The following is a 24,338-nucleotide window of genomic DNA, read 5'->3' as shown; positions in this document are numbered from 1 at the left end:
GTGTTTCCTTTTTTTTCATTGTGTCCATGGGGCAGCATCCCCCCCCCCCCCCCGCGCCCCCCCTGTGCTCCATGTCCTGTTTCTGAGCGGCTCCCCTCCTCCTGGGGGGCTGGGGGGGGGCACTGAGCCGTTTCCTGCGTGCCCCTCATCCCCCCCCCCCTATTGCTACCCGCAGGGTGGCAGCATTTTGAGGAGGGGGGGGGGGGGGCTGTGAGTTGTGCTTTCGCCATCTCTTGGCTGGGGGGGGGGGGGTTCAGGGTTCGTTCCTGCTGCTCTTTGGGGGGGGGTCCGTGCCTTCACCTGTGCCCAGAGAGGATGGGGAGGGGGGGGGTCAGGTTGCAGCTCTCTGCCCCTCCCGGGGCCACTGTAGAGCAACAGCAGCTGTGCCCCCCCCCTCCCCCCCCCACTGCTGCCTCGCTCATCTCCTGGCCCCCCCTCCCCCCCCCGCGTTGCCGTGCCGTATGAGAAACCGCCTTTGGTTTTTAATTTAAGAAATAAATGAAGTTGAAATCCTCCGGGCTCCGTGTGGGGGGGTTGGGGGGGGGTGACTCTGGAGCGGGTTTTTTTTTGGGGGGGGAGGGGGGTGGGGGCTCCGTGTGGGGCGGGTTTTCCGGGGTGGGGTGGGGGGGTTGGGTTGGGGGCTCAGTGCAGGGCGGGGCGGGTTTTTGTGTGTGTGTGTGGGGGGGGGGAGTTGGGGGTTGAGATCTCCGTATGGGGCGGGGGAGGGTTGGGGTCTCCGTGCGGGGCGGGGCGGGTTTTATTTGGGGGGGTGGGATGGGGGGGGGCTCCGTGCGGGGCGGGGCGGGTTTTATTTGGGGGGGTGGGATGGGGGGGGGGGGGCTCCGTGCGGGGCGGGGCGGGTTTTATTTAGGGGGGTGGGATGGGGGGGGGGGGGGGCTCCGTGCGGGGCGGGGCGGGTTTTATCTGGGGGGGTGGGATGGGGGGGGGCTCCGTGCGGGGCGGTGCCGGTGCCGCATCCCCAGGCTGGGTGGGTGGGACTCCAAGTCCCGGCGTTCCGCGCAGGGGCGGCTCTCGGTGCCGGCGCCTCCGGGGCTCCCAGCGGGGCTGCGGGGCGGGGGAAAGCGCTGCCGGTTCTGCCCCTCCCGGTTCTGCTCCTCCGCATCGGGCGCGGCCGCAGCTCCGTGACCCGGCGGGGTCGGGGTCGGGGTCGGGGTCGGGGGGGTGGGGAGGGGAGGCGATGCCCGGCGGCTCTCCGTGCCGCATCCCGTCCGCCCGGGTCCGGGGGGCGGCGGCGGAGGCGGAGGAGGGGGAGGGGGGGGTTGCGGCCGCCGATAAACAACGGTGGAGGACGCGGTGAGAGCGGAGAGGCGGAGATCGGGGTTGTTTCTTATTATTTGATTGTTGTTATTATTATCGTTATTATTATTTCTTCTCTTTTCGCACGGAGCCCCGCGCGGCCGTCGGACGATGCTCAGAGCTGAGCGCGGCCCGCTGCGCTCCTCCCGCCCGGTTCCGCGGTACGGTTTGGGTGAGCCCCGACCGGCAGCGTCCCCCCCCCGAGCCCGGCATGACCCCCCCACGACCGGAGATCGAGGAGGAGGAGGAAGAGGAGACCCCAAACGCGGGGTTCTGAGCGAGATGCGCGGACGGCGCTGAGGATCCGAACCGAAGCACCGAACCACCGCGTCCCCTCCCGGCGTCGGAACCCCCCGGCAGACGGAGAGCCGGCCCGGTTCCGGCGTCCTCCCGTTCCGCGACCCTTGGGTTTCCCGTTTCCATCCCGGTTTCGGTTCTCCGGCGCTTTCGGCCATGCCGTCCCGCAGCGATTCCAGCCGCTCGCTGACCGCCCGCTCGTCCCGCAGCTTCACCCGGCTCCGAGCTCCCAGGACGTGGCTGCAGGTCCTGCTGGTGCTGGGATTCCTTCAAGTCATCCTGGGCGTCCTCGTCGTCACCTTCAGCCTGGTGGCCGCCACCATCACTGCGTCTTCCAAGATCCGCCACTCGTGTCCGTCCTGGGCCGGCTTCTCGGTCAGTGGGGGGGGGGCTCTGGGGGGCCATAGGGGGCTAAAGGGGGCTAGAGGGGGGTTATAGGGGACTATAGGAGGTTCTGGGTGGCTACAGGGGGGCTAGAGACGGCTCTGGGGGACTATAGGGGGCTATAGGGCGGTTCTGGGGGGCTATAGGGTGGTTCTGGGGGGCTATAGGGCAGTTCTGGGGGGCTATGGGGGGCTATAGGGCGGTTCTGGGAGGCTATAGGGGCCTCTGGGAGGTCTGGGGGGGTACAGGGGGCACTGGGGGGCTATAGGGGGCTAGAGGGCGGTTCTGGGGGGCTATAGAGGGCTAAAGGGGGCTATAGGGGGTTATAGGGGACTATAGGAGGTTCTGGGTGGCTACAGGGGGGCTAGAGACGGCTCTGGGGGGCTATAGGGGGCTATAGGGCGGTTCTGGGGGGCTATAGGGGGCTAAAGGGGGCTATAGGGGGTTATAGGGGACTATAGGAGGTTCTGGGTGGCTACAGGGGGGCTATAGACGGCTCTGGGGGACTATAGGGCGGTTCTGGGGGGTTATAGGGGGGCTCTGGGGGGCTATAGGGGGCTATAGGGCGGTTCTGGGAGGCTATAGGGGCCTCTGGGAGGTCTGGGGGGGTATAGGGGGCTATAGGTGGGCTACAGGGTGGCTACAGGGGGCTCTGGGGGGCTACAGAGGGGCTATAGGCGGGCTATAGGGGGCTTTAGGAGGGCTCTAGGGGGGCTCTAGGGGCCTCTGGGGGGCTATAGGGGGGCTATAGAGGGGCTCTGGGAGCCTATAGGGGGCCATAGGGGGGTTCTGGGGAGCTATAGGGGGGCTCTGGGGGGGTGTAGGAGCTATAGGGGGAATATAGGAGGGCTCTGGGGGGGGCTGTAGGGGGCTGTAGGAGGGCTACAGGGGGGCTCTGGGGGGCTATAGGGGACTATGGGGAAGTGGGGGGGTTGGTGTGGGGTGAGATGCTGGGATGGATTTTTCAGCGATCCCCAGAGGGCGGGGGGGAGGGGTTGGGGTTGGGGTTGGGGTTGTGTGGCCCCCAGCGATGCCGCCGCGGTGCATTGTGGGAGAATCCCGCCGTCCCCATCTGTGAGGGTTGGGGTGATGCCGCTGGGTCCTGGCAGATAGCAAAGGGACGGACGGACGGACAAATGGATGGATGGATGGAGGGCTCCGGGGGGGGGCCAAAGAGCCAGGATCCTCTGCTTGTGGCTGCATGGGGGGGGGGGGGGCGGCCCTACAGCACTGAGCCCGGCCCCACAGCGCTGCCCGCAGCCCCGGGGCTCTCAGTGCCCTGAATCAGCATTTCCTGCAGGGCCAGCAGTGGGCTGTGCTGCCTGCAGCGAGGGGGGCTCAGCCCAAACACGGGGGGCTGCACTGCCTGGGAGGGACCCCTCCTCATCCTCGCCCCCCTCCTCATCCTCGCCCCCTCCTCCTCTTCACCCCCACCTCATCCTCACCCCTTCTTCATCCTCATCCCTCCTCCTCCTCTTCATCCCCTTCTTCATCCTCGCCCCCTTCTTCATCCTCGCCCCCTCCTCCTCCTCTTCATCCCCTTCTTCATCCTCGCCCCCTTCTTCATCCTTGCCCCCTTCTTCATCCTTGCCCCCTTCTTCATCCTTGCCCCCTTCTTCATCCTCGCCCCCTCTTCATCCTCGCCCCCTCTTCATCCTCGCCCCCTCTTCATCCTCGCCCCCTCTTCATCCTCGCCCCCTCTTCATCCTCGCCCCCTCTTCATCCTCGCCCCCTCTTCATCCTCGCCCCCTCTTCATCCTCGCCCCCTCTTCATCCTCGCCCCCTCTTCATCCTCGCCCCCTCTTCATCTTCACCCCCTCCTCATCCTCAGCTCGCCCTATCCGGTCTCATTGGCATCGTCTCCTGGAAGCGGCCCTTCAGTTTGGTGGTAGGTGGTGTGGGGACCCCTGCCCTCCCTTCAGCTTTTTGGGGGTCAGAGGGGGGGCTGAGCATCCCCCAGTGAAGACCCCCCCCCCATGTTTGCCATGGGGCTGAGCATCCCCAGGGGGGACCCCTCCTCTGTGTTCACTATGGGGGGGCTGAGCATCCCCCAGCAAGGACCCCCCCCTTCTGCGATCACCACGAGGCTCTGAGCATCTCCCAGTGCAGACCCTCACTCTTTATTCACCATGGGGTGGCTGTAGGGGTCCGAGCACCCCCCCGGCCCCCCCCCACAGCCCCCTCCCCATCCTCACCACCCCCCCAGATCACCTTCTTCACACTGCTGTCGGTGCTGGGTGTGATGCTGAGCCTGGCCGGCTCCATCCTCTCCTGCCAGAACGCTCAGCTCGTCCGTTCCCTGGAGGTCTGCGAGAGGGTGAGGAGCCATGGGGCGCAGTGGGGGCATCTTTTTTTGGGGGGGGGCGGGGGGGGGGTGGTCTGTGGGGGGGGGGTCCCCTGAGCGCCATCCTCATCCCCAGGAGAAGAATTCCTGCATCTGCTGCCAGAGCCGCCCGGAGCCGCCGCCACCATCCTGCATCCCGCAGGGGGAGACCCTCACCATGTACCCCAACCCCGACTGCCGCAGCGGCCGCCTGGCCCTCCAGGTGGGCGCATTGTGTGCCCCCCCCCCCCCCCCCCCTCCCCCAAACCCCACGGGTTCTTCTCACCCCCCCCCTCCCCTCCCTTCCCCTCCCCATCACCCCCAGGATCTCCTCTTCACCGTCTGCGGTCTGTCCGTCCTCTCCACCATCATCTGCGCTCTGTCGGCCGGCGTCTGCTGCGTCCGCATCTTCTCGCTGGACGTCACTCACGTGGTGGGTCCTATCGGTGGGACCCCCCCCCCAAAAAAAAAACCCACCCCCCACACCCTCAACCCCCCCCCTGAGCCTTCTGCCCCCCCCCGTCTCCCCGCAGTTGGTCCCTCAGCGCTCCGATTCCATCACCTTGGGCTGCGCGTCGCCGCCGGAGCCGTTCCTGCACAGCCTGGTGGATTTGGAGGAGTTCGTCCCCCCGGTGCCCCCACCCCCTTATTACCCCCCCGACTACACCTGCAGCTCCGAGACCGACGCACAGAGGTGGGTGGCCGGGGGGGGGTAGGGGGGGGGGTCGGCACCCCACGGCCACCGTGACCTGTTGTCCCTGTGCCCCACGGCCACTGCATCCCCTTGGCCCCGCGCCCCATTGACACCACATCCATGGCCACTGCTGTGCCCCACTGCCCCTGTGCCCCACAGCCACCGCACCCCATTGACACCACATCCATGGCCACTGCTGTGCCCCACTGCCCCTGTGCCCCACAGCCACTGCACCCCATTGACACCACATCCATGGGGACCGCTGTGCCCCACAGCCACCGCACCCCATTGACACCACATCCATGGCCACTGCTGTGCCCCACTGCCCCTGTGCCCCACAGCCACCGCACCCCATTGACACCACATCCATGGCCACTGCTGTGCCCCACTGCCCCTGTGCCCCACAGCCACCGCACCCCATTGACACCACATCCATGGCCACTGCTGTGCCCCACTGCCCCTGTGCCCCACAGCCACCGCACCCCATTGACACCACATCCATGCCCCACGGCCACCGTGACCCATTGTCCCTGTGCCCCACGGCCACTGCATCCCCTTGGCCCCGTGCCCCATTGACACCACATCCATGGCCACCGCTGTGCCCCACTGCCCCTGTGCCCCACAGCCACCGCACCCCATTGACACCACATCCATGGCCACCACTGTGCCCCACTGCCCCTGTGCCCCACAGCCACCGCACCCCATTGACACCACATCCATGCCCCACGGCCACCGTGACCCATTGTCCCTGTGCCCCACAGCCACCGCACCCCATTGACACCACATCCATGGCCACCGCCGTGCCCCACTGCCCCTGTGCCCCACAGCCACCGCACCCCATTGACACCACATCCATGGCCACCGCTGTGCCCCACTGCCCCTGTGCCCCACAGCCACCGTGACCCATTGTCCCTGTGCCCCACGGCCACCACACCCCATAGCCAACGTGACCCATTGTCCCTCCGTCCCACGGCCACCACACCCCATACATCCCATGGCCACCGCTGTGCCTCATGTGCCCATGGCCGACTCACCCCATAGTCACTGTGCCCCATGGCTACCGTGACCCATTGTCCCTGTGCCCCACGGCCATCGCACCCCATTGTCCCCATCCCCCGTGGCCACCACACCTCATGGCCTTCGTGCCCCATGGCCACTGTGCCCCATAGCCACTGTGCCCCATGGCCACCACCACGCCCCATTGCCCCCATGCCCCATGGCCACTGTACCCCATCATGGCCACGGCACCCCATGGCCACTGTGCCCCACTGCTACCATGACCCATAGCTCCTGTGCCCCACAGCAACCACACCCCATACATCTCATGGCCACCACCATGCCCGCTGTGCCCCATGGCCACCGTGACCCGTTGTCCCTGTGCCCCATGGCCACCACATCCCATAGTCACTGTGCCCCATGGTCACCACCATGCCCCATAGCCACCACACCCCATGGCCACCACCACGCCCTATGGCCCCCACACCCCATCGTGGCCACCGCATCCAATGGCCACTGTGACCCATTGTCTCTCTGCCCCATGGCCACCACATCCCATTGCCCCCATACCCCATTGCCCATGTGCCCTATGGCCCCCATCCCCCATTGTGGCCCCCACACCCCATGGCCACCATGACCCATTGTCTCTCTGCCCCATGGCCACCACACCTCATGGCCACCTGCCCCATTGCCCATGTGCCCCATGACCCCACACACCCCATCATGGCCCCTGTGTGCCATTGCCACCTGGCCCCATGGCCCCCAATCCCCATTGCTACCACACCCCATGGCCCCCATGCTCCATCGTGGCCCTGCCCACCATGGCTCCATGACCCATTGTCTCTGTGCCCCATGGCCCCCACACCCCATCATGGCCCCCACACCCCATCATTGCCACTGTGTGCCATTACCACTGTGCCCCATGGCCCCCATACTCCATTGTGGCCCCCACACCCCATGGCCTCCATGACCCATTGTTTCTGTGCCCCATGGCCCCCACACCCCATGGCCACCATCATGGCCCCCACACCCCATCATTGCCACTGTGCGCCATTACCACCGTGCCCCATGGCCCCCATACCCCATTGCCACCACACCCCATGCCCCCACACCCCATGGCCTCCATGACCCATTGTCTCTGTGCCCATGGCCCCCACACCCCATCATGGCCCCACACACCCCATCATTGCCACTGTGTGCCATTACTACTGTGCCCCATGGCCCCCATACTCCATTGTGGCCCCCACACCCCATGGCCTCCATGACCCATTGTTTCTGTGCCCCATGGCCCCCACACCCCATGGCCACCACCATGCCCCCCACACCCCATCATTGCCACTGTGCGCCATTACCACCGTGCCCCATGGCCCCCATACCCCATTGCCACCACACCCCATGGCCCCCATACTCCATCGTGGCCCCCACACCCCATGGCCTCCATGACCCATTGTTTCTGTGCCCCATGGCCCCCACACCCCATCATGGCCACTCAGCAGAACCCTCCCCCCCCTCCCCCAGCACCACTTTTCCGCTCTCCCCTCCGCAGCATCACCTACAACGGCTCCATGGACAGCCCCGTGCCGCTGTACCCCACCGACTGCCCCCCATCCTATGAGACCGTCATGGGGCTGCGGGGTGACAGCCAGGTGGGGGTGACGGCCGGGTGGGGGTTGACGGCCGGGTGCGTGTGTGTGGGGGGGTCACCGAGCCCATTCCCCCAATGGGGGGTGGGGGGCTGTCCGTGCCGCTCCCTGAGCCCCCCCACCCCGCAGGTGACGCTCTTCGACTCGCAGCTGACCGAGGGCTCGCATGGCTGCACCTGCGACCGCGTCCCCTCCATCGTGCTGAGTGGGGAAGGTGAGAAGGGAGGGGATGGGGGCACGGGGGGGAGGGGGGGGACAGGCAGGATGGGGACAGGACATGGCCAGAGGGGGGACAGGGCTGGGGACAGGGGACAGGCAGGATGGGGACAGGACATGGCCAGAGGGGGGACAGGGATGGGGACAGGGGACAGGCAGGATGGGGACAGGACATGGCCAGAGGGGGGACAGGGATGGGGACAGGGGACAGGCAGGATGGGGACAGGACATGGCCAGAGGGGGGACAGGGCTGGGGACAGGGGACAGGCAGGATGGGGACAGGACATGGCCAGAGGGGGGACAGGGATGGGGACAGGGGACAGGCAGGATGGGGACAGGACATGGCCAGAGGGGGGACAGGGATGGGGACAGGGGACAGGCAGGATGGGGACAGGACATGGCCAGAGGGAGGACAGGGATGGGGACAGGGGACAGGCAGGATGGGGACAGGACATGGCCAGAGGGGGGACAGGGATGGGGACAGGGGACAGGCAGGATGGGGACAGGACATGGCCAGAGGGGGGACAGGGATGGGGACAGGGGACAGGCAGGATGGGGACAGGACATGGCCAGAGGGAGGACAGGGCTGGGGACAGGGGACAGGCAGGATGGGGATAGAGCATGGCCAGAGGGGGCACAGGAGGACTGGGGACGGGGCTGGCAATGGGACATGGGCTGCATAGGGACAGGGCTGGGGACAGGGGACAGCTACTGTAGTGACAGGGGTTGGCCTGTATGGGGACAGGGTTGGGGGCATCCCGAATGGGGTCAGGGCTGGCGATGGGATGTGGGCTATGTAAGGACAAGTAGTGTCAGTGTGGGGACAGGGCTGGGGACAGGGAACATCCCAAACGGCCAGCAAGGAGATGGGATTGAGAACAGGGGACAGACGATGGCAGTGTGGGGACAGGGTTGGGGACAGCCAGGATGGGGACAGGGCTGGTGATGGGACACAGGCTGCATAGGGACAGGGGATGGCCAGTATGGGGGCAGGGCTGGGGACACAGGACAGGCAATGCCAGTGTGGGGAATAGGGCTGGGGACAGCCAGAATAGGGACAGGGCACGGCCAGCATGGGGATAGGGGTGGGGACAGACGATGGCAGTACGGGGACAGGGCTGGGGACAGCCAGAATGGGGACAGGGCTGGTGATGGGACACAGGCTGCATAGGGACAGGGGATGGCCAGTATGGGGTCAGGGCTGGGGACACAGGACAGGCAATGCCAGTGTGGGAATAGGGCTGGGGACAGCCAGAATGGGGACAGGGCTGGGGACAGGGCATGGCCAGCAAGGAGATGGGACTGAGAAAAGGGGACAGACGATGGCAGTGCGGGACAGGGTTGGGGACAGCCAGAATGGGGACAGGGCTGGTGATGGGACACAGGCTGCATAGGGACAGGGGATGGCCAGTATGGGGACAGGGCTGGGGACAGCCAGTATGGGGACAGGGCTGGGGACAGCCAGAATGGGGACAGGGCTGGTGATGGGACACAGGCTGCATAGGGACAGGGGATGGCCAGTGTGGGGAATAGGGCTAGGGACAGCCAGAATGGGGACAGGGCACGGCCAGCATGGAGATAGGGGTGGGACAGACGATGGCAGTATGGGGACAGGGTTGGGGACAGCCAGAATGGGGACAGGGCTGGTGATGGGACACAGGCTGCATAGGGACAGGGGATGGCCAGTATGGGGACAGGGCTGGGGACAGGGCATGGCCAGCAAGGAGATGGGACTGAGAACAGGGGACAGACGATGGCAGTATGGGGACAGGGTTGGGGACACCCAGGATGGGGACAGGGCTGGTGATGGGACACAGGCTGCATAGGGACGGGGGATGGCCAGTATGGGGTCAGGGCTGGGGACACAGGACAGGCAATGCCAGTGTGGGGACAGGGCTGGGGACAGCCAGAATGGGGACAGGGCTGGGGACAGCCAGTATGGGGACAGGGCTGGGGACAGGGCACGGCCAGCAAGGAGATGGGATTGAGAACAGGGGACAGACGATGGCAGCGTGGGAACAGGGCTGGGGACACCCAGAATGGGGACAGGGCTGGTGATGGGACACAGGCTGCATAGGGACAGGGGATGGCCAGTGTGGGGACAGGGCTGGGGACAGCCAGAATGGGGACAGGGCTGGTGATGGGACACAGGCTGCATAGGGACAGGTGGACGGCCAGAATGGGGACAGGGCTGGGGACAGGGCACGGCCAGCAAGGAGATGGGATTGAGAACAGGGGACAGACGATGGCAGCGTGGGGACAGGGCTGGGGACAGCCAGGATGGGGACAGGGCTGGTGATGGGACACAGGCTGCATAGGGACGGGGGATGGCCAGTATGGGGACAGGGACAGCCAGTATGGGGACAGGGCTGGTGATGGGACACAGGCTGCATAGGGACAGGGGATGGCCAGTGTGGGGAATAGGGCTGGGGACAGCCAGAATGGGGACAGGGCTGGGGACAGGGCACGGCCAGCAAGGAGATGGGATTGAGAACAGGGGACAGACGATGGCAGCGTGGGGACAGGGCTGGGGACACCCGGGATGGGGTCAGCACACAGCCGGGGGGCTCAGAGTCCCGTCCCCCCGTCGTTTCCCCCCATCGCCGTCCCCGCAGCCTCCACGGACAGCGCTTCGTTGCTCACGTCGGACGCCGCGGAGCTGCCGGCGGACAGCAGCAGCCCGTCGGAAGATTCGTGCCTCCTCGAACCGCCCGGTTCGGCCCGATCCGTCGATTACGTTTTGTTCCGCTCCATCCAACGAAGCCGGGCCGATTATTGTCTGAGCGTGGACTGCGTCCGCTGCAGCCACCACGGGAGGGGTCCCAGGGGTCCCTTCGAAGACCCCCCCGACCCCGAACCCGGGGCGGTCGCTCATTTTCGTGTTCAACCGCCGAACCGCGCGGCGACGGAGCTCTGCCGGGGGGGGCGGCGACCCACAGCTGTAACCGCTTGGAGGGGTTGGCGAGGGGCGGGGGGGGGGCCGTGCCTGCCCGAAGTGAGGCTCAGGGGGGGTCGTGGGGGTGGGGGGGGGACGGGGACGGGCGCGGGACGCCCCTTCCAAGCGCGGAGGAACAGCGAGGCTTCGTGCCCCCCATCACCCGCCCCGGCTTTGGGATCGAGGCCGCTGCTGAGATCGCACAGCGATCCTGGAGCCGCGATGCTCAGAGATAACGGTACGGGGGGGGGAAGGGGGAGGGGGGAATGGGGGGGGCGAGGACCCCACCCTGAGGGGATTGGGTGGTTTCCTACGGGGATGGGAGGGAGGGGAACGGGGGTGGACCCCCCCTGAGGCTTTGGATGCTTTCCTATGGGGCTGGGAGGGATGGGAGAGGGGACGGGGGGGGGGTTGGGGTGGACCCCCCCCCCCCTTGAAGGAGTTGGGTGGTTTCCTATGGGGTTGGGGAGTGAGGTGGACCCCCCGAGGGGGTTGGAGGGTTTCTTAAGGGGCTGGGATGGATGGGGGGGGGGGGGGAGGCGAGGAGGGGCTCCTCGGTTATGGGGTGTGTATGGGGGGGGGTTGGCTGCACACGGCTTTGGGGTCGGGAGGAATGGATGTGGGGCGGGTGATGGGGGCAGTTTGGGGCCGTTGTGTGGGATGGTGGGGGGGGGTCACCACCTCAGGGCGCTCTTTCTGCCCCCCCCGCAGATTTCAGGGATGTTCTTTATACCAAAGCAATGGAGGACGCCGTGTCCACTTTCTCTGCGGATACAGGTGGGGGCACTGGGATGTACTGGGATGTACTGGGGGGGGGGGGGGCAGGCAGGGCAATGCAGGCGTGGGGCCGGGGCTGCCCCGTTTGGGGCCGGGATGATGGGGACCCTCATAGCCGGGTGGGGCTGTGGGGGGTTTGTGGGGGGGCACCGGGGGGTCACCGCCCCCTGCCGCCTCCCCGCAGCGCCGTACTCTGAGCTCTGCCCTCTGCACCGCCCGCCCCGCGATCCGCCCCCGCTGCTCCGAGCCGCTTCGGTGGGGAAAAACAAAGCGTTGCCCCCCCCCAAAAAGACCCCCGCCCGTTCTTTGGGGGACCTGAAGGTGTGCCGGGGTTTGGTGGCACGATTCCTGCACCGCCCCAAGCACGGCGCTCACGGCCACAAGCAGGTGGGTCCCGGCCGTAACCCCCCCCCCCATCCAACCCATCCGTTTGTGGGGGGGGGTCCCACTCTCCCACGCGGCCCCTTATGGCGTTGCAGGTTGCGGGGGGGGCACAGGAAGGGATTCATTTGCGGAGCTGCGGGGATTTGAGCTCCACGTCGTCCCTGCGCCGCCTCCTTTCTGCCCGGCGCCGACCGCGGAGCCTCAGCGGGAGCTGCAAGGAGAGCGCGCTGTGATGGGGGGCCGGGGGGGGGCTTTGCTGGGAGGGGGGGCTTTGTTGGAGGAGGGGAGGGGGGCAGCGGGGCCGCGCGTTCCGTTCCCGTATCTCCGCCCCGCCCCCCGCTCCCGTTCTGGCCGTTCAACCCCCCCAACCCAAAGTCCCCTCCCCCCGACCCTACAGCGGTGCCGTCCCACCCCGCCCCTGCGCTGGCCGTGCCCCCCCCAAATCCCCCCCCCCCAACCCGTGGCTGCCCGCTGTTCCCGTACCGGCCGTGCCTTGGCCCCAGTCCCGTCCCGATACGGGCCGTGCCGACCCATACCGGTGGTTCCGTCCCCATACCGGCTGTGCCGACCCCATACGGGCCGTGCCGACCCCACACCGTCGGTTCCGTCCCACACCGGCCGTGCCTTGCCCCGGTTCCGTTCGCATACCGGTCGTGCCGTTCCCACACCGTCGGTTCCGTCCCCACACCGGCCGTTCCCCCCCTTGCCCGTCTCCCCCCCAACCCCGTTTCTGCGCCCCCGGTCCCGTCGGGCCGTGCCCGCCCCCCCCCCCCCACGAGGTCCCGGTTCCGGTCCCGGTGGGGGTTCGGGGAGGATCCCGGTGCTTCGCTATAGAACCGAATAAAATTCTCCGCCCGTCCCGACGGCACCGGAAGGGGGTGGGGGGGCGGTCAGCTGACTGCGGAGGTCACGTGAGCGTCGGGGCGGCGCCGGGCGTCCCCGGTAGCGGCGGAGGGTGCGGGGAAAACCGGGAGGGGCGGCGGGGTGAGTGCGGGGTGTTGCGGTGCGGGGGCGGGCGGAGGGTGCGGCGGCGGGGCGGGGCGGGACGGGACGCGAGCGGGGCCGGTTCGGCTGCGTTATGCAATGGGGGGCGGGGGGGGACGGAGCGAACGTCCGGTACCGGGGGTGAGATGGGAACCGGGGGGGGAAAGGTGACGGAGGGGTTATGGGGCGATGGGGGGGTTGTGGGGTATGGGGTGGTTGTGGGGTGATGGGGTGGTAATGGGGTATGGGGTGGTTGTGGGGTGATGGGGTGGTTGTGGGGTATGGGGTGGTTATGGGGTATGGGGTCGTTGTGGGGTGATGGAGGAGTTGTGGGGTATGGGGTGGTTATGGGTTGTGGGGTCGTTGAGAGGTGATGGAGTTGTGGGGTATGGGGTGGTTGTGGGGTGATGGAGGGGTTGTGGGGAATGGGGTGGTTGTGGGGTGATGGGGTGGTAGTGGGGTACGGGGTGGTAGTGGGGTAATGGGGTGGTTGTGGGGTATGGAGGGGTTGTGGGGTATGGGGTGGTTGTGGGGTGATGGAGGGGTTGTGGGGAATGGGGTGGTTGTGGGGTGATGGAGGGGTTGTGGGGTATGGGTGGTAATGGGGTATGGGTGGTTGTGGGATGATGGGGTAGTAATGGGGTAATGGGGTGGTTGTGGGGTATGGGGTGGTAATGGGGTATGGGGTGGTTGTGGGATGATGGGGTGGTTGTGGGGCGATGGAGGGGTTGTGGGGAATGGGGTGGTTGTGGGGTGATGGGGTAGTAATGGGGTATGGGGTGGGTATGGGGTATGGGGTGGTTGTGGGGTGATGGAGGGGTTGTGGGGTATGGAGGAGTTGTGGGGTATGGGGTGGTTATGGGTTGTGGGGTGGTTGTGGGGTGATGGAGGGGTTGTGGGGAATGGGGTGGTTGTGGGATAATGGGGTGGTAATGGGCGATGGGGTGGTTATGGGTTGGTGGAGGGGTTGTGGGGTGGGTGTAGAATGATGCTGTAGTTCTGGGGCAGTAGTGTGGTTGTGGGGTGATTGTGTCGTTATGGGGCGGTTATGGGGAGATAGCGTATCTATGGGATGTGGGGCGATAGAGTGATTGTGGGGCGATGATGGGCGATAGGGCGATAGTGTGGTTATGGCGCAATAGTGCGGTTATGGGGCAACGCAGCCCTGCTGTCCCCGGAGGGCCCCACACGCAGCACTGGGAGGTGCCCACGGGGTGGAACGGGGTCAACGCTGCGCTGTCATCCGCCCCATCCGCTTCGTGACCCCGGGTTGAGCAATGGGACGGGACGGGACGGGACGGGACGGGACGGGACGCAGCGCCATCACAGCTGTGCGCGTCGGGTCCGGGAGCAGCGCTGTGTTGTGCGAGGGGCTGCCCTTAAAGCCGCCGGAGCGACCCGAAGTGCCGCCGGAGCGACCCGAAGTGCCGCCGGAACGACCCGAAGTGTGCCTGGACCGCCCGAAGTGCCGCCGGAACGACCCGAAGTGTGCCTGGACCGCCCGAAGTGCCGCCGGAACGACCCGAAGTGTGCCTGGATCGCCCGAAGTGCCGCCGGAGCGACCCGAAGTGCCGCCGGAACGCGACCCGAAGTGTGCCTGGATCGCCCGAAGTGCTGCCGGGACCGCCCGAAGTGCCACCGGGACGAGCCGAAGTGCCGCCGGAAGCAGCCGAAGCGCCGCCGGACGCACGTGGGACCCCCGCAGGTGCCATGTGGGCCGTGCTGGGTTGGGCGCTGCTGCTGCTGCGGGCGCCGCACGGCGCTGCGGGTGAGTGCGGGGTGAGCGTCGGAGCGGGAGGGGACGCGGGGCGTCGGGCGGGGGTGTGCGGTGCCCCCCGAGCTCCACGACGGCGGCGTCCCCGCAGGCGGCCGGCCCTGCAGCCCCAAATTCTTCGGGCGCGACGCCATGGTGTGCGTGTGCAGCGCTGCCTACTGCGACGCGGTGGAGCCGGTGGTGCTGCCGAGCGCCGGCAGCTTCGTGAAATACGAGAGCAGCAAAGCTGGGAAGCGGCTGCAGCGCAGCGAGGGGAGCTTCCAGCACAGCAGGAGCGCCTCGGGTAGGGGGGGTGGCCGTGGGGTCGGTTGGCAATGGGATGGGATGGCTGTGGGGTCGGTTGGCTATAGGTTGAGTTGGCTGTAGGGTCGGTTGATTATGGGGTGGGTTGACTGTGGGGTTGGGATGGCAACGGGGTGGGTTGGTTGTAGGGTGGGTTGGCTGTGGGCTGGATGGCAGCGGGGTGAGCTGGCAATGGGGTGGATTGGTTGTAGGTTGGGTTGGCTGTGGGGTGGGCTGGTAATCGGGGTGTGGCTCTGGGGTCTGGCTAGGGTTGGTTATGGGATCTGTTGGCTATGGGGTGGGATGGCTGTGGGGCAGGTTGGCTATGGGGCCTGTTTGCTATGGGGCGGGCCCGGTGCTGCCCCACACGTTCCATTCTCACCCCACAGACCTCGTGCTGACGTTGGACACCACGCAGCGCTTCCAGAAGATCAAAGGCTTCGGCGGTTCCATGACCGACGCGGCCGCCATCAACATCCTCTCCCTCCCTGAGGCGGCTCAGGATCACCTGCTGCGCTCCTATTTCTCCGAGGAAGGTGCGGAGCTGAGGGGTGCCCACCTCGGGGACCCCCACCCTGGGGTGCCCACCCTGGGATGCCCAACTTGGTGTGCCCACCTCGAGGACCCCCACCCTGGGGTGCCCGCCTTGGTGTGCCCACCTTGGGGACCCCCACCTTGGTGTGCCCACCTCGGGGACCCCCACCTTGGGGTGCCCACCTCGGGGACCCCCACCTTGGGGTGCCCACCTTGGGGTGCCCGCCCTGGGATGCCCACCCTGGGATGCCCACCCTGGGATGCCCACCTTGGGATGCCCACCTCGAGGACCCCCACCCTGGGGTGCCCGCCTTGGTGTGCCCACCTCGAGGACCCCCACCCTGGGGTGCCCGCCTTGGTGTGCCCACCTTGGGGACCCCCACCTTGGGGTGCCCACCTTGGGGTGCCCACCCTGGGGTGCCCGCCTTGGTGTGCCCACCTCGGGGACCCCCACCCTGGGGTGCCCACCTTGGGACACCCACCTCGGGGTGCCCACTTCATGGATGCCCATGTTGGGGACACCCACCTTGGGACTGCCCACCTCTGGGTGCCCGTGGCAAGGTTCCCACCCTGGGGTGCCCACCTTGGTGTCCCTCCTCCTTGTGATGCCCCCCTCCCCACCCCCCCGCTGCTCCCTGCAGGGCTGCAGTACAACCTGATCCGCGTCCCCATGGCCAGCTGCGATTTCTCCCTGCACGCCTACACCTACGACGACGTCCCCGACGACTTCGAGCTGCGGCACTTCGCTCTGCGGGACGAGGACACGAAGCTGAAGGCGAGCGGGGGGCCATCGAGGGGGCGACGGGGGGAGGGAGGGGGGGCTGCGGGGCTGAGCCGTGCCGTGCCCCATTGCAGATCCCCCTCCTGCACCGCGCCGCCGCCGCGGCCAAGCGCCCGCTGTCCATCTATGGCAGCCCGTGGACGGCGCCGGCCTGGATGAAGACCAGCGGATCCTTTGTGGGGAAGGGGACGCTGAAGGGGCGGGCGGGGGGCAAATACCACCGGGCCTGGGCCGAATACTTCGTCAGGTACGGCGTGGAGGGGGGTGGGACGAAAGGACGCGAGCGGCGCCCGGCACAGCCGACGTTTTCCCCCCCCATGGCTGCAGGTTCCTGGACGAATACGCCAAACACAACGTCACCTTCTGGGCGCTGACGGCAGAGAACGAGCCCACGGCCGGGCTGATCAATAATTACCCCTTCCAGTGCCTGGGCTTCACGGCCGAGCAGCAGCGCGATTTCATCGCCCGCGACCTCGGCCCGGCGTTGGCCAACAGCTCCCACCCTGGAGTGCAGCTCATCATCCTGGATGACAACCGGCTCCACCTCCCGCACTGGGCCAAAGTGGTGAGGGGTGGGCAGCCGGGGTCTCTGTTGGCAAGGAGGGGGCGGGGGGGGGTTGGTTGGGGGGCTTTGGGCACGGCGGGTCAGCGGTCGGAGTCGGTGGTCTTGGGGTCTTCTCCAGTTTGAGTGGTTCTGCGGGCAGGCAGGGCGGGATGGGTTGGGATGGGCTGGGATTGGGGATCTTGGGGCACGGTGGGGTGGGTTGGGTTGGGATGGATTGGGGTTGGGATGGGTTGGGATTGGGGATCTTGGGGCACAGTGGGATGGGTTGGGTTGGGATGGGTTGGGATTGGGGATGTTGGTGCACAGTGGGATGGGTTGGGGTTGGTTGGGATGGGATTGGGGATCTTTGGGCACAGTGGGTTGGGTTGGGGTTGGATGGGTTGGGATTGGGGATCTTTGGGCACAGTGGGATGGGTTGGGATGGGTTGGGATTGGGGATCTTTGGGCACAGTGGGATGGGTTGGGGTTGGGATGGGTTGGGGATTGGGATGGGTTGGGGTTGGGATGGGTTGGGATTGGGGATCTTTGGGCACAGTGGGGTGGGTTGGGGTTGGGTTGGATTGGGGGATCTTTGGGCACAGTGCGATGGGTTGGGATTGGGGATCTTTGGGCACAGTGCGATGGGTTGGGGTTGGGATGGGTTGGGATTGGGGATTTTGGGGCACAGTGGGATGGGTTGGGGTTGGGGATCTTTGGGCACAGTGCGATGGGTTGGGGTTGGGATGGGATTGGGGATCTTTGGGCACAGTGGGATGGGTTGGGATTGGGTTGGATTGGGGATCTTTGGGCACAGTGCGATGGGTTGGGATTGGGGATCTTTGGGCACAGTGGGGTGGGTTGGGGTTGGATGGGTTGGGATTGGGGATCTTGGGCACAGTGCGATGGGTTGGGGTGGGTTGGGATTGGGGATCTTTGGGCACAGTGGGGTGGGTTGGGTTGGATTGGGGATCTTTGGGCACAGTGGGGTGGGTTGGGTTGGGATGGGTTGGGATTGGGATTTTGGGGTACAGTGGGATGGATTGGGGTTGGGATGGGTTGGGATTGGGGATCTTTGGGCACAGTGCGATGGGTTGGGGTTGGGGTTGGGTGGGATTGGGGATCTTTGGGCACAGTGGGATGGGCGCCGAGTCGGTGACGGAGCCACCGAAACCCTTCACCTTCTGGTAGCGCTGAGCCGTGTCCAGCGTCAGGTGGAAATTGGGGTTGGGATGGGTTGGGATTGGGGATCTTTGGGCACAGTGCGATGGGTTGGGGTTGGGTGGGTTGGGATTGGGGATCTTTGGGCACAGTGGGATGGGTTGGGGTTGGGATGGGTTGGGATTGGGGATCTTTGGGCACAGTGGGTGGGTTGGGGTTGGGATGGGTTGGGATTGGGGATCTTTGGGCACAGTGGGATGGGTTGGGGTTGGGATGGATTGGGATTGGGGATCTTTGGGCACAGTGGGATGGGTTGGGATTGGGATGGTTGGGATTGGGGATCTTTGGGCACAGTGGGATGGGTTGGGGTTGGGTTGGATTGGGGATCTTTGGGCACAGTGGGGTGGGTTGGGTTGGGATGGGTTGGGATTGGGGATTTTGGGGCACAGTGCGATGGGTTGGGGTTGGATGTGATCTTAGAAGCGATTTCCAACCTTCGCGATCCTGCGGTGCTCGCGCCGCTCGTGGGTCGGTGGTTGGCCCCGATGACCCCAGAGATCTCCAGGCTGGAGGGGCCGCGATCCCACGGTGTGCAGCGATGGCGCAGCCTGGCGCCGCAGTCAACGATTCCCCCCTGCAGGTCCTGGAAGACGAGCGGGCGGCTCGCTACGTCCACGGCATCGGCATCCATTGGTACCTGGACTTCATCGGACCCATCCAGGACACCGTGGTGCCCACGCACCAACTCTTCCCGGATGTCTTCATCCTGGCCACGGAGGCCAGCGTGGGCTCCCATTTTTGGGAGCGGGACGTCATCCTGGGCTGCTGGGAGCGGGGCAACCAATACAGCCACAGCATCCTGACGGTGCGGCCGCGCGGGACCCCAACTCTGCCCCCCACCCCCCCCCCAAGCAGAACCTGAACAACTTCGTGGCCGGTTGGACCGACTGGAACCTGGCGCTGGACCTGGAGGGGGGACCCAACTGGGTCAAGAATTTTGTGGACAGCCCCGTCATCGTGGATAGCAGCCAGGGAGTTTTCTACAAGCAGCCCATGTTCTACCACATGGGGCACTTCAGGTGGGGCTGGGACCCCCCCCTCCAGAACCCCCCTCCCCCCCCCGGGACCCCCCGTGCCGTGACCCCCAGCAATAGGAGCGGGGCAGCGGGGGCTCGGCGGGGCTCTGACCCCCACCCTTGGGTGCACACCCCGCTCTGCCCATGCAGCAAATTCATCCCGGAGGGCTCCCAGCGCGTGGGGCTCATCGCCTCCAAAACGTCCAAGAAAACCCCCCTGGAATACACGGCCTTCCTGCGCCCTGACGGGGCTGCCGTCGTGGTGCTGCTCAACCGGTGAGCTGCGTGTGCCCCACCCCCCCCCCCCCCAACCTCTAAAGCCCATCAGCGGCTGCTCCCAATGACCCCCCCTCTCCTCCTCGCCCCCCAACCCCCCCCCCCCCGCCCCCCCAGGTCCCCCCAGAATGTCACCTTTGGGTTGGTTGACACCGTGGGGCTCATCGAGGCCGTGGCTCCAGCCAACTCCATCCAGACCTTCGTGTGGCGACGGCGGTGAGGAGGGAGAGGATGGAGCTGCCCGCGGGTCGGGCTGGGGGGGGGGGCGGGGGGCGATGTGGGGCTGTGTGGGGTTGGGGGGGGGCACCGGTGGCCCCCGTGGGGGGGATCCCATAAACTGTGAATGCTGCTACTGCAAAACAAAAATGCTGATCTGAGGCTGTCTGTGTTTGCGGGTGCCAGGGGAAGAGCTGGGTCCCTTCTGTGTTTGATGGGGGGGGTCTGGGTGCTCCTCATATATGGGGGGGGGGTCTGGGTGCTCCCTATGGGTGGGGAGGGGGTCTGGGTCATCCTGATGGATGGGGAGGGTCTGGGTGCACCCATGGATTGGGGTGGGGGGTCTGGGTGCTCCTTATATGTGGGGGGGGGGTTCCAGATGCACCCATGGATGGGGTGGTCTGGGTGCTCCCTATGGGTGGGGAGGGGTCTGGGTGCACCCATGGATTGGGGTGGGGGGTCTGGGTGCTCCTTATATGTGGGGGGGGGGTTCCAGATGCACCCATGGATGGGGGGGTGTGTCTGGGTGCTCCATATGGGTGGGAGGGGGTCTGGGTGCTCCTCATATATGGGGGGGGGTCTGGGTTCTCCCCATGGATGGGGGGGGTCTGGGTGCACCCATGGATTGGGGCGGGGGGTCTGGGTGCTCCTCATGTGTGGGGGGGGTTCTGGGTTCTCCCCATGGATGGGGGGGGTGACTGGGTGCACCCATAGATGGGGGGGAGGGGTCTGGGTTCTCCCCATGGATGGGGGGGGGTCTGGGTGCACCCATGGATTGGGGCGGGGGGTCTGGGTGCTCCTTATATGTGGGGGGGTTCCAGATGCACCCATGGATGGGGGGGTGTGTCTGGGTGCTCCCTATGGGTGGGGAGGGGGTCTGGGTGCTCCTCATATATGGGGGGGGGTCTGGGTTCTCCCATGGATGGGGCGGGGGGTCTGGGTGCACCCATAGATGGGGGGGAGGGGTCTGGGTTCTCCCCATGGGTGGGGGGGGTCTGGGTGCACCCATGGATTGGGTGGGGGGTCTGGGTGCACCTATGGTTGGGGGGGGTCTGGGTGCACCTCATGGTTGGGGGGGGTCTGGGTGCACCCATGGATGGGGGGGGGGTCTGGGTGCACCCATGGGGTGCTGACGATGCTGTGGGGGGGGTCCGCTGCTGACCGGGATCAGACTGAGTGTCGTCCCACTGTGTTCTGGGGCAGCTCTGAGCCCCTCCCAGCCCCTCTGTGGGGGGTCGGGGTCCTCCCTATGGGTGGGGGGGGGGGGGGGGGTGCACCCAGAGATGGGGGGGTGAGGCGGTCTGGGTTTTACACGTGGATGGGGGGGGTCTGGGGGCTCCTCATCCCTGAGCGCATGGCTGGGTGGGTTTGAGCCCCCAGCATTGGGTTTGCTGTCATTGTGTCCCCCCCCCCACTCCGGGAATGGGGCAGAAGCACGGGGGGGATGCAGGGGGGGGGGACTGGGAGCTGTGAGTCTGCAGCCACGGGAGGGGAACGGGATTGAGGGGGGGGGAAGGGGGGTCGAGGGGGCTGTAAGGGCATCCTGCACTGCGATGGGGCTGTAAGACCCGGGTTTGGGATGGGGGGGGGAGGGGGGTCGGAATCCTTGGGAGGGGTCTCGGTACGGAGGGACCATCACCCCCCTCCTCCCCCCCCAAACTCATTCCCGTGCGCCCCACAGACCCCAAAGTTCGGGGTGTGGCCCCAACACCCCGAATCGGGCACTGCTGCCATGTGGGGCGGCTGCGGACCCCCCCCCCTCTGCCCAGACCCCCCCCCCCCCCCCCAGTTTGTCCACCACAGGGAAATATTGCCCTGCATTCGCAGCCGCTCTCAGCTTCCCTCCCCCCCCCCCAACACCCCCCCCTTTTCCTTACCGCCCCCCACGTACCAAGTCCTCAGAAGGGCCGGTTGGGGCTCTGCACCCCCTGGCTCCATTTGGGGGGGGGGTCCATCCCCTCTCCCCCCCCTCCCCCCCCACCCCTCGACTCCCTGCATTCGTTCCCTGCAGAGCATCGCTCTGTTTGGGCTGGGAGCACTTTGGGGTGCCCGAATGCCATCCTACAGCAGTGCAGGGGGGGCTCAGCCCCCCCCCCCCCCCCAACCCCGTGCCCACCCCCTGCTTATGGGGCAGCTCTGGCTGCCTCCTCCTCTGTACCACAGCACAGCCCCCATCCCCCCCGTGCCCCTTTGCCCCCCCATCCCCATTTGCCCCCTTTGTACCCCAACCCCCCCGTGCTCCTTGCCCCCCCCATCCCCATTTGCCCCCTTTGTACCCCTTCCCCCCCGTGCCCCTTTGCCCCCTTTGCCCCCTTTGTACCCCATCCCCCCACGTGCCCCTTTGCCCCCCCCCTTTGTACCCCAACCCCCCCGTGCCCCTTTGCCCCCCCATCCCCATTTGCCCCCTTTGTACCCCATCCCCCCCCCGTGCCCCTTTGCCCCCCCATCCCCATTTGCCCCCTTTGTACCCCACCCCCTCCCCTGCCCCTTTGCCCCCCCATCCCCATTTGCCCCCTTTGTTGTACCCCACTTTATCCCCATTTGCCTCACCCCCTCCCCGTGCCCCTTCGCCCCCCCATCCCCATTTGCCTCCTTTGTACCCCATTTGCCCCCCCGTGCCCCTTCGCCCCCCCCATCCCCATTTGCCCCCTTTGTACCCCATCCCCCCCCGTGCCCCTTTGCCCCCCCATCCCCATTTGCCTCCTTTGTACCCCATCCCTCCCGTGCCCCTTTGCCCCCCCATCCCCATTTGCCTCCTTTGTACCCCATCCCTCCCGTGCCCCTTTGCCCCCCCATCCCCATTTGCCCCCTTTGTACCCCATCCCCCCCCCGTGCCCCTTTGCCCCCCATCCCCATTTGCCCCCTTTGTACCCCATTCCCCCCGTGCCCCTTTGCCCCCCCATCCCCATTTACCCCCTCTGTGCCCACCCCGACCCTTGTGAACCTCCCCCCATCCCTCTTCACCCCTCTGTCCCTTTTTGCCCCCCCCCACTTTGCCCCCCGTGCCCCTTTGACCCCACCCCCCACTCCGTGCCCCTTCACCCCTTATTCCCCTTTGCCCCCATCTCCCTTCGCCCCCCCTGTTCCCCTTCACCCCCCCACCCCACTTCACCCCCTTTGTGCCCCTTTATCCCCCTCCCCTTCACCCTCCTGTGCCCCCCCCGTGCCCTTTCACCCCATCCTCCCCCCTTCGCCCCTCTTCGCCCCCAATTCCCCCCGTACACCGCAGGGGCGTTTTGCCCCCCCCCCGGCGGAGCCCCATCCGCAGCTCCGGGGACTCAGCGGGACTCGCAGCTCCTCCCAGTGCCGAGGCGTTGCCCCCCCCCCCCCCCCCCCCCCCCCCCCCCCCCGGCTCTCACTTTTCCTGCTGAGCGAGCAGCTCTTATCAGCCCTCACTGATAAGGATGAACCCCCGGCGGCCCCGCGCTGCTTTGTGCTGCGGCCAAACGTGGGGTCCAAGGGGATTTATGGGATGGGGGGGGCCGGGGCTGCTGACCCCAAAACGGGGAGGGAAGGGATGCAGCGGACGCGGAGCAGCGCAGCTCAGCAGCGGAAGGATGCAGCCGATCAATCAACCCCTACCGCAAATTGGGGTTAATTAGTCGGGGCGTAGCACCGGGCTGCTGGTTGAGTCATGGAGGAGGTGGGAGTTCCGGGAAGGGGCGGCAGCTCCGTTTGACCCCAATCCGAACCCCGAACCCAGCCCTGACCCCAACCCCTTTCCTGGGGTCAGCGGTCCCATAGCTCAGCACCGGGAAGACACACGGGACGGAGCTGTGCCCCATAGCCGTGTGAGGGTGCTGTGCCCCATAGCCGTGGGACGGAGCTGTGCCCCATAAGCCTGTAGAGGTGCTGTGCCCCATAGCCGTGGGACGGAGCTGTGCCCCATAATACTGTATGAGGAGCTGTGCCCCATAGCGTGTGAGGGTGCTGTGCCCCATAGCCGTGGGACGGAGCTGTGCCCCATAACTGTATGAGGATGCTGTGCCCCATAACTGTATGAGGGTGCTGTGCCCCATAGCCGTGGGACGGAGCTGTGCCCCATAACTGTGTGAGGGAGCTGTGCCCCATAGGTGTGGGACGGTGGGATGGGAGCGCCGGGCTCTGTTTGGAGCCCCCCTATAGGGCAGAGCGGGACCCCATCAGCACCTGTATGGGGCGATGCCGAGCGGTTCTATGGGGCACCGGGGGGAGCACAAACAGCCCCTGCCCCCTTTTGGGGCGACGCCTCCGGATGCCGCCGCGGACCCCGTGCGGCCGCTGCGTGGTAAAAGGGAAACGGGGTCCCTCCTTTGGGGGCAGCCGCTGCGGGACCCCGCGTCCCCATTTCCACCCCGGGCGCTGCGGGGTGAGAGCGAGCGGGCAGGAGGAGGGCGAGGAGGAGCTGCGGGGGTGGGAGGGGGGCGTGAGGAGCTGGGAAGGTCTGAGCTGCCCTTAAAGGCGGAGGGGGAGCCCGCAGCGAGGAGCTGCAGGGTGGGGCGGGTGGGTGCGGGTGGGCACCCAGGGGTGGGACGGGACGGGACGCAGCGCCAACACAGCTGTGCGCGTCGGGTCCGGGAGCGGCGCTGCGCTGTGCGAGGGGCTGCCCTTAAAGCCGCCGGGACCGCCGAAGTGCCGCCGGGCGACCGAAGTGCCGCCGGATCGACCCGAAGTGTGCCGGAACGACCCGAAGTGCCGCCGGAACGACCCGAAGTGCCGCCGGAACGACCCGAAGTGTGCCTGGATCGCCCGAAGTGCCGCCTGAACC

The 24,338-nt window shown here is 66.8% G+C and overlaps 3 protein-coding genes and 1 long non-coding RNA gene across 7 annotated transcripts in view; 2 read left to right on the top strand and 2 right to left on the bottom strand.

Annotated features, from left to right (window-relative positions):
• Window positions 1-1,218: 1,218 nt before the first annotated feature.
• Window positions 1,219-12,296, top strand: ENTREP3 (endosomal transmembrane epsin interactor 3). Its single transcript, XM_085209615.1, is given in 14 exon segments — window positions 1,219-1,989; window positions 3,830-3,886; window positions 4,205-4,315; window positions 4,419-4,544; window positions 4,647-4,754; window positions 4,855-5,015; window positions 7,558-7,657; window positions 7,784-7,868; window positions 10,486-10,710; window positions 10,713-10,840; window positions 10,842-11,043; window positions 11,517-11,582; window positions 11,767-11,969; window positions 12,062-12,296. Coding segments are annotated over 14 exon segments (1,929 nt in total). The 5' UTR covers window positions 1,219-1,770; the 3' UTR covers window positions 12,200-12,296.
• LOC146542646 (uncharacterized) lies at window positions 12,063-12,884 on the bottom strand. The gene is made up of 2 exons (XR_014879791.1): window positions 12,450-12,884; window positions 12,063-12,177 (listed from the first exon to the last, which is right to left on the bottom strand). It is a non-coding gene; the product is annotated as an uncharacterized LOC146542646 (long non-coding RNA).
• On the top strand, window positions 12,840-19,649 carry GBA1 (glucosylceramidase beta 1). Of its 4 annotated transcripts, XM_085209618.1 has the most exons (12): window positions 12,840-12,950; window positions 14,305-14,442; window positions 14,548-14,718; window positions 14,816-15,007; window positions 15,396-15,542; window positions 16,182-16,315; window positions 16,396-16,568; window positions 16,649-16,886; window positions 18,664-18,888; window positions 18,939-19,102; window positions 19,250-19,375; window positions 19,493-19,649. In XM_085209618.1, the coding sequence occupies exons 3-12, from the start codon at window positions 14,661-14,663 to the stop codon at window positions 19,593-19,595; spliced, it is 1,560 nt and encodes a 519-aa protein (XP_085065744.1). In that variant the 5' UTR covers window positions 12,840-12,950; window positions 14,305-14,442; window positions 14,548-14,660; the 3' UTR covers window positions 19,596-19,649. The 4 variants fall into 4 exon arrangements, with proteins under 4 accessions (XP_085065744.1, XP_085065743.1, XP_085065746.1 ...); XM_085209620.1 differs by lacking the exon at window positions 12,840-12,950 and having other exon boundaries at window positions 14,305-14,483; XM_085209617.1 differs by lacking the exons at window positions 12,840-12,950; window positions 16,396-16,568 and having other exon boundaries at window positions 14,287-14,483; window positions 16,746-16,886.
• A 4,376-nt stretch (window positions 19,650-24,025) lies between these two features.
• DCST1 (DC-STAMP domain containing 1) overlaps window positions 24,026-24,338 on the bottom strand; it is a 15,783-nt gene continuing 15,470 nt past the window's right edge. The window contains 1 exon segment of the mRNA XM_085209542.1: window positions 24,026-24,331. Within this exon segment, the coding sequence (XP_085065668.1) occupies window positions 24,026-24,331 (306 nt within the window).

Source organism: Meleagris gallopavo, chromosome 27 (genome assembly GCF_905368555.1).
Source record: "Meleagris gallopavo chromosome 27, MGAL_WU_HG_1.1, whole genome shotgun sequence".
In the NCBI taxonomy this organism is placed as follows: domain Eukaryota; kingdom Metazoa; phylum Chordata; class Aves; order Galliformes; family Phasianidae; genus Meleagris; species Meleagris gallopavo.
Note: the sequence above shows the minus strand (reverse complement) of the source record. Positions and strands in the feature narration are given on the sequence as shown.